Source organism: Gavialis gangeticus, unplaced genomic scaffold, assembly GCF_001723915.1.
Source record: "Gavialis gangeticus isolate Ggan-Ray unplaced genomic scaffold, GavGan_comp1, whole genome shotgun sequence".
NCBI classification, from domain to species: Eukaryota; Metazoa; Chordata; order Crocodylia; family Gavialidae; genus Gavialis; species Gavialis gangeticus.
Window position 1 is genome coordinate 48,288,535 of NW_017728992.1, and position 9,037 is coordinate 48,297,571.

Below are 9,037 nucleotides of genomic sequence, written 5' to 3' on the forward strand. Positions count from 1 at the left end.
CACTTGCAGCGGAGGGTGCCAGCCATGGGATGGGGAGGGGCCACTTTTCTTCGCGCAGGGAAGGAGCCCAGGGAAAAGATGAGCACAGAGGGGGAAGCGGCCCCTCCCATGCCCCACGCCCAGTTCTCCGTGTTGCACGTGCTCACAGCCCTCATGGGGCTGTCCAGAGCAGGCACAGGCAGCCCCATGCGGGCTGCGAGCAGCTGCAGCGTGGGGCACCGGCCATGGGCGGGGAGGGGCCACTTCCCCCCACCTGTGCTCCTTCCCCACCTGGGGTCTCCCCCCTGCCTTACCTGAGCTTCCCGCAGCCACATGCTCCCAGCCCAGAAACTGTGGCTGGGGCTTCCAGCTGGGGGTCAGGCAGGCCCCACTGTTGTTGGAGCCCACTGGGACTTCCCCTGGGTCCTACTGCCCTTGGTTCCTGTCACTTTTGACAGGAACCAAGGACAGAGCAATATTAATTTTCTACATTTTTTAGGGGCCCCGCGGGCCGAACAGAATGGCCTCCGGCCTGCGGGCTGTATTTTGCCCACCCCTGCTCTACTTATATGCAGCAGACAGAAGAATTGAGATGCAGAAGGGTCAGAAGTCAGAAACAGGGAGTTGTGTGGTTGCTGCTAGTGAACTTCCTGTGCTTGAGACCTACATGCCAGGTAAGTTCCAAATGCTCCTCAGGTACAGGATGGCTACAAGACAAGTGGCACCAGGGTCAGCCTCATACTCTTTAAGTTCAGCAGAGTTTTCAGGGTTTGGCTGGACTGCTACCAGGTGTAGAGCTAAGAGGCTGGTACGGGCTGTAATGCAATATGAAATGCTCTAATAGTGTAAAGAGAAAGCACAGTTGCTAATGGTGGTAGCATTTTTTTGCGATGTGTGCAATTACCAGGTTTCATCATTTTATTACAGAAAACAGGGTTAATACAACATAGGGTCTATTCTTACTTGCCTACAAACATTACTCCCAACTAAGGTTGTTCCCATTTGCTGAGGCCTAAAGTAAATTAAACTGGAGTTTCACTTTTTAAAACAAGTGGCACATTTTTTAGTTTGACCTAGGACAAATCCAAGAGGCAACTATAATCCACAAAGAAAACTTCTGGAATCAGTAAGTTGTTAGAAAGCTATTAAAAATAAATACATACATACATATTAAATACAGTATTAAAATAAGGCTATTAAAATAAATAAATATGAAATATAAAATATAAATGTTAAAAATAAATATACACACAGGCAAATTCGCACATAGAAACTATTTAAAAAAATCTTTTTGTTGGTAGACTTCACTTCCTTTATAGTTTTTAAGAAGAAAAATTATGGTGTAGACCTTTCAACATTGGTATCTACTTTTGCTTGAAGAAGACTAAAACCAGCAGTCAGTTCTGATATTTATTAAATTACATTCAGGTAAACTGGATTGAAATTATTAAGATTTCTTTCTTTTGCCCTTACCTTGTGCAACTTGCTTGACAGAGCACCTGTAAAAGACCAACAATAAAAAAAACCACCAGTTGATATATGTTTATAATAGTCCTTTAGAAATTTTCTCCATGCAGAAGCACAAATGCCTGGGTTTTCTTACCTCCTGTGCCAGTGACATCCCCTGAGGGGCAGTATTTATTTTCACAAAGGTGGACATCAGGTTCTGAGTCACAGGTTTGTAAGTTCTGCAACAACACACAGTTTGTTACAGTAAGTGCAAAAATATGGACACTTTAAAACACACTGCAATTACAATTACAACAATTTAAAATTGTGAATCTATGAGCCTTCTTATTTGCTCATTGCAAATTAGCCCCCTTGAATGGAATGGAAATTATAAATATTTGGGGTGAGGCAAAGCAACTTGTGTAGTTTGGTTATGGCATGAAGAACCATTTTTGTGGGCATTTCCTAGCAGCCCCACACCTCACTGTTGACTGGTGGAGAGGCACTGGCATTGCATTTAACTACTTAAAAGATGGCACTGAAACGTTTTCACTTTACTGACTGGCACCTTCATTTAGTCTATGTCACTAACAGACTGGGCACATCTACACATGTTCTTTAATGTGCCTTAGCCTATTTTAATGCACTTTAAAGCGACACAGAAAAAACCATTCTATTTAGCAAACGCACATTAAAATAAGCAGATGGGCCTTTTTCTAGTACCTCACAACAGAGGGCATTTATACACATACCTTTTTATCCCATGATATGCCGGAGATCCGCCACTTTGGAGCAGACTCAATTAATTGAGTCTGATCTGCACACAAGCTGGCTCACACCGGGCTGTGCTGCATGTAGTTGTATCAGTGGTTAAATGCTTCAGCACGCAGAAAATGGCGGTGGTAAGCTTTTGAACTAAAGCACCTTCTGTGTGTTTTAGTTCAAAAGTGCACTGCCGCCATTTTCTCAGCACTGATGCACATTTTGTCATTTATACAACTGCAAGCAATGCAGTGCCTGGTGCTTGTCAAAGCACCTGGTGCTGCAGCAGTTGCATGTGTAAAAATGCCCTGAGGTACTAAATTTGATGCGCATTATTTAAAACGTTTTAATGAACGTGTAGATGTGCCCACCCTCAATCATGTGATCTATGGCTGAAGTGATTGTCACATTGCCTTTGTATTGAGGTAAGCACTGGGACATTCTAAAACAGCATATTATATGAATAACGCACTTTTTTTTTTAGGTTGATTTCATGGGACATCACAGCCAGTGCAATATTTCCTAGCAACTGCAAACAGCTGTTTTTCACAGTTTCCACAAAAACCATAAAACTGCAAATTAGGTAGACTCCTACAAACATGTAATAAAGGGAGCAGAGCTGACAAAACACAAACGATTGTAGGTTAGCTTCTGACTTTTCACATTTAGAATTCCCTCTCGCAGGCTTAGATTTTCCCAGGAGGATGTGGGAAACAAATGAGGTTTTAGTTCAAGATTTTTAAAATCCTGTCTAAGAGCAGACAAATGCTGTTTGGCTGTAATCCACCTGCTGCAGACAAGTTGCTCCACCAAGTACCATGATGTTATCAACACTTTGTGCCCAGAAGCCAGCACGTTTTAGGGATCGTCAGCTAAAAAATGAACAGTTAAAAAAGTGCATTACAACTCAGCATCACATATGATGACTTAGTTACATATTAAACTCTCTTAAAGGCACATCCAGAATTCCTTGGGGCTAGCGATATAGGAACCAAGCCAAGGCTGTCTATATATTCCCAAGGAAACAGCAATCTTTTGTTTGTCTCAACAACAAGTTAAAGGGCTCTTTAACATTTAGAAAAAAATCATATAGAACTTAAACCTTGTAGGCAATATGGTTATATTACAAGTGGTGAATACATGTTATCATTGTGAAGTACATTGGGAATCAAACCAAGTAATCTGAATCTGAAGAAGAAGATACTGGCCACGTACAGGCAGTGTGGTTCTACCAGACGAATCCTGGTAGACGCTAGGAATGCATAAGCATTCATTCAATTTTTCCTGGGAGAACATGCCCCTCTGTGAGAGAAATTCCAGGCTGACACTTGGAAGACCTCCTTTGCTGCTGCTCCCCATGCCTTATGAACACTGGGATCAACCAAATTTGGGGAAGGTGGCATGAAAAGCAGCAGCAAGTAAGTGGGGACAGCTGCAGTACAGGCTCTGAAGTACATTTATTATAAATTTCCACTGGTAAAAATAAATGGCTGTTTGTAGCCGCTGCGCTATTTCTGCAATACAAGATGCTAAGCAGAAATAAGGTCTCAATTGTGCTACTGTATGGACAGTCCATAACAGCGGAATAGTTCTTGGCATTCATAGCATGGGAAAGAACTTCTGATTTGTTAATAATAAAAGTTGTGACTTCAATCCACGCCTCCAGCAGTCTTACTTCTGCTTTCACTTTCCTGAAGGCTTTTCCTGTTGTTTCTTGTGTCCCCTTTACCATTCAACCTCAAGCCCTAGGTCCTGAGTGTTTCCAATGTTCTGTGTAAAAGTTAAACCACTATTTTGTTCTTTGTAGGAAGAAGTAAAAAATGCTATTGACACATAGAATATACTGTATTTACTCAAATATGAGTTCCCCCCCTCCAGTTAACATGCGGAAAGAAGCCCCTTGTCTTACACTCACATACAAGGAAACCCTATTAGATGCACTGCCTATCTTTGAACAATTGCTAAAAGCAGCATGCACTCAGGAATGGAATCCAACTATGAATCTGATTAAATGTAGGTAACATTGAGCATGACTATAAAACACATGACCCACATAGGGCAGATCACTTCTCGGCCTTTTAGTTAAGATCAAGTGAGACAGTATGCATCTGAACCCCAATGCCTCCAAGTCTGGGGCTTGCACACAGGATGCCTACCTGGATCTGGGGAGTAACTGAAGCCCCAGACCAACAGGTCTGGGAGAAAGAGTACTTGCTCAGTGGTACAACCACAGACTTGATGATTGAATTAAATTTTTGAACTTAACTATTGGGCTTCGCCTAATTGAAATTAGAATGAATTTAGCCTTGCTAAAGAATAATTACAAAAACTAAATATGCTGATAGGAACCTACCACAAAAATAGTTTAATATAACCTATCTGAATAAGATATATGGTACTACACATTGTGCTCAGTCCACCTCAGTGTTGACTCTTTTTCAAGGCATGGTGAGCCACCACACTGAATACATTTCGACTTCCTCTTCACTCCCACAGCTCAGCTGTTCCTTTCTTTCCCATTTCCAAAGAGTCTTGTTTCTTCACCAGCCTTAAAGCTAGGGAGAGAAATTACACATAAACCGGTATAAGTGATTGGAAACCGGTTCAAATCTGTAACACAACAGAGGTTCAGTGCACATAAACCATTTTCAAAATGGCCAAAACCAGTTTAAGATAAACCTGGGTGGATGTAGAATCAAACTTAACTGATTTAGGTTAAATTGGTTTATTGAACTTCTGCCCCAAATTCCTTCCAAATTCAAGTTGACTCACAGTCCCTGGCATCCCAGGATGCTTTACACCACCCCTGCAAAGGCAGGTAGCCTTAGTACAAGCTGTCTGCTCCAATCGAAAAGGAAGGCATACTCTAGCATCCCTTGGCTTCTGAGCTGAGCCACTGCAGGCATGTGGCTGCATTTCTAGAATCAAAGTGAATGTCTGTTTACTTGCTGATTGATTCAATCTATACAGCTTAGACTAACCTGTGAAGATCAAATCAATTCAGCCTCAGGCTTTTTGGCTGTCTGTACTTAGCCCAAATGTCTGGCAAACATCACCAAATATGGTCTCAAACAGTTCAACAAGAATCCCTGTCACCCCCTCTCTCAACCCGATGCATATGATTAGTGTGGCCCTGTCCTCCATGAGTTAGAGCCAGACCAAGTTGCCCTGCACCTCATCTGCATATAAATTTTTGGAGGATCCTGGGACTCATAACACGAACACCTTGTTCCAGTCATGAGTGGGGGGCTACTTAGTACACCGATCCTTTGTTGACGGTATTTGGATGCATAATTAAACACTGCTGAACTGTGGGGTCACAATGGCTTGAAATGCTATTGGCCCTGTCGGGGCCCAGCCCATTGAACTATATAGTATACTACGGGCCTTTTGACTTTGGACTAGTATCATGTATAGTTTGCAATGATGAGGCCCCAACAACCCTGGTGAATCACCGGAAGATCCAAGAGGTAGTAAGGGCAAGAGACGTCATATCGCCTGTGAATCTATTTCCTGGTAATAGTTCCCAGGCTGTGATGGAGAGAATCTTCCACCAAGATCTACAGTAGGAGTACCAAGACTTGAACTGGCAAGTAACCCACTGGGAACGCCTTGTGAAGGCACGGAAAAACAGCACAGGGCAGAGAGGCCCATCCAACTGCCCCAGGCAATCCTGCTGGTAGGAGACAGAAACAATAGACCACCTCTTCCAGAACTGCCCACTTGCCAGAGAGGTGTGGAAAAAAGTTTACATACTCCTCCTGGTGGTAACAGGTTTTAAAACCCTGATCAGAGAGGTGCTGCTGTACAGGCACTTGACTAAACAGCACGGGGCCCTGACAGCCCACTTCATCCAAATCATCTCCTGCTTCAGAAATGCCCTGTGAAAGACCAGGAACTTGCTCACAAACAAGCACACAAACCTCCCAGTTGAGGATTGTATTAGAGTGGGCCTGAGTGAGATGTACTGGGACTACAAAAAGATGGTACAAGAGGATAAGAAAGAGATGGTGGACAGCACATGAAAGAGAGGGAACTAGTATACACTTTTCAGAGGCAAACCCTCTGAAGACAGCAATGAGGATAATGACAATGATGATGACAACAAATCCGATGATGAGTGAAAGAGCTAAACAAACAGGAGAAGGATTTGGGAGGGAAGAAGGGAGGAGACTGAGGTAATCCTTTGCGTATTTGGGATGGTTTCAAGGAGACAGTGATGGGTGCATGGGCACACAGGAGTGTAGGTACACTATGGAGAATGATGTAACTATAAAATTGTGCTTTGGGAATGTCAAGTGAACCATAGCGGTCACAAGACAAGTTGTTAGAGGTACAGTTAATTATATATATATTTTTATATATAGTAATACATATTTTTGCAAAAGTATAGTTTACAGGTCACTTGCGAAAATGAAAGTGAAAGAAAAGGACAAGGAAGAAAGGATGCAGAAAATACTGGTATAGGCTGCTCAGAGGCAGGACCCCCTAAGAGAACCATGATGACAACAAGTGGAAGAACTAGGGAAACAGATGGGGGAATTGGGTGGGAGGAAGGAAGCAATGAGGTGGTCCTTTGCATGATCATGAGAGTTAAAGGTGATGGTGACAGGCACGTGGACATGTGTGAGCGCAGGTGCACAGTGTGGTCATTGTAACTGGAATGAGAATAAGGTAACTAAAGGTGTGTTCTGGATGGTCGAGTGAACCATATCAGTCAGAAGACAAGTTTGTAGAGGTTAGGTGTCTGTCTGTCTGTCTATGTGTGTATGTGTGTTACATTATGATATGTACTATTACATATTAATATCATATATTATATTTATATATTAATATATAATTACGTGTGTGTGTGTGTGTATGCAAAATCCAAAAAGAGTTTGCAGGTCACCTGCTACGATGCTAGGCAATGTACACACCACCCAACATGTGCCCATACACCTGGGAACCAATGTAGTTCTACAAGGTCCTAGAGCAGTTCTGGAACAGGTATGAGCTACAAAAAGAAGGCCCCCCAATGACCCAGAAAAACTACTGTGAAATGCAGGCGATGGTAAAGCAAGAAACAGACTGTCACCAGTGGACACAGTCCCCAGTGACTTGAACTGGCAAGTGACCCATCAACTACTTCACGGGGAGGCACTAAGACACAGAGAGGGGCAGAGGCTCCCCGACCTGTAACAGAGAAACCTGTCAGTGGAAAGAGAAAACAATCAACCACCTCCTCTGGAACTGCCCATATGCCAGAGAGATGTGGAGGAAAGTAATTTTACTTCTCATGATGGTGACAGGACCCTGTCCAGAGGTGGACACTGTACAGACACCTAACCAAGCAGAAGGAAACATGACAGCTTGCTTTGACCAGTTCACTTCCTGCTTCAGAAATGCCCCGTAGAAGGCCAGGAACCTGCTTGTATACAAACACACAAATCTCTCAGTCAAGGACTGTGTCAAAATGGGACCGAGTAAGCTTCAGGGGTACTACAGGAAGACAGTAGAAGATGAGCGGGAGGAAACAGCAGAGCTCACATGGAAGAGAAGAGATTGGGACAGTGTTCAGGAGTGGGGTTCCCAGAGAAAACAACAATGATGAGGAAGAGGATGATGACAGTGATAAAGTGGGGGTGAGAGAAGAGGATGACAGGGAAGGAAGAGAGCAATGAAGACAACATGGAATAAGGACTCGGAGGAAAAACAAAAGGGTATTGGGGAGTGTGAAAAGGGGAGGGGAGTGTGCGTATATGCAAAAAACCCCAAAAGTTTGTATTACATATAAGCAGATACTAAAATTCTCCTTTAAAGTGTGTTTATGGAGTACCTGTGTTAAACTTGCAGCAGTTTAAAAAAAAAGAAGGTAAAATTAATTATTTCTGGATGAACTGTCCATGGGTACTATATGCAAATTACTACAGCTACTTTTTTTCAAGTTCAGTGTTTTCAAACGTGTCTCTTGCTTCCATGTGCTCAGAGCAAGCAAGGTGTGACAGTAAGAAGGGGAGAAAGGTGCTGTAAAGGGAAAAAGTTGGCAGAGGGCAAAAGGGCTACCTTACCCACAATTTGTTTTTCCTGCTGCAGCAGTGGGAGGTTGACAAATTCAAGGCAAACCTCCAATAATTAGATCCTATGCCTGGAAAATTATAGAAAATGTATAAATTTCCTTTATATAGAATCTATTACTAGGGGGTTGTCTTAATCGGGGTTATTTTCTATTTGAGTAAATACAGTATTTGATGACATCCTGGGTGCATGTCTAAATCTAATGAACAAAACGCATGAAGTTGCTGATTAAGACTTTAAAAAAAAGTTTGATTTTTTTCAATCTCCAGCTGTGGGATGTCATAAATGTACACGTCCGAGCACAGCCAGGAGTGACCAGGAATAACGGTCACAAGCTGGCAGAGGGTAGATTTAGGTTAGACATCAGAAGGCGCTATTTCACGGTCAGGGCGGCTAGGGTCTGGAACCAACTTCCAAGGGAGGTGGTGCAGGCTCCTACCCTGGGGGTTTTTAAGAAGAGGTTAGATGAACACCTTGCTGGGGTCGTTTGACCCCAGTACTCTTTCCTGCCATGGCAGGGGGTCAGACTAGATGATCTTCTCAGGTCCCTTCCGACCCTAGAAACTATGAAACTATGTTGCCAAACGAGGGTTCTTTGTACATAAAAAAGAACAGAAAGTGTTGCACCTGCTGCAGCATGTTTACTGAGCAGCCTTATAGGCTCACCATTGGTAGCAAACATTCTCAAAAAAGATAATCAAATCCAACATCATAAGGAAGGCGACTGGCAGCCTGTATGGGGATGTGTGTGTGTGGGGGGGAGGGCAAAATCCAGATCCAGCCTGAAAAT

At 43.1% G+C, this 9,037-nt stretch overlaps 1 protein-coding gene across 1 annotated transcript in view; it reads right to left on the reverse strand.

Annotated features, from left to right (window-relative positions):
• FAM217A (family with sequence similarity 217 member A) overlaps positions 1-3,922 on the reverse strand; it is a 23,866-nt gene extending 19,944 nt beyond the window's left edge. The window contains exons 1-3 of the mRNA XM_019518627.1: positions 3,714-3,922; positions 1,583-1,713; positions 1,453-1,478 (exon numbers count right to left, since the gene is read on the reverse strand). Coding sequence (XP_019374172.1) covers positions 1,453-1,478; positions 1,583-1,713; positions 3,714-3,922 — 366 coding nt within the window. The remainder of the gene's footprint in view (positions 1-1,452; positions 1,479-1,582; positions 1,714-3,713) is intronic.
• Between the last annotated feature and the right edge of the window lie 5,115 nt (positions 3,923-9,037).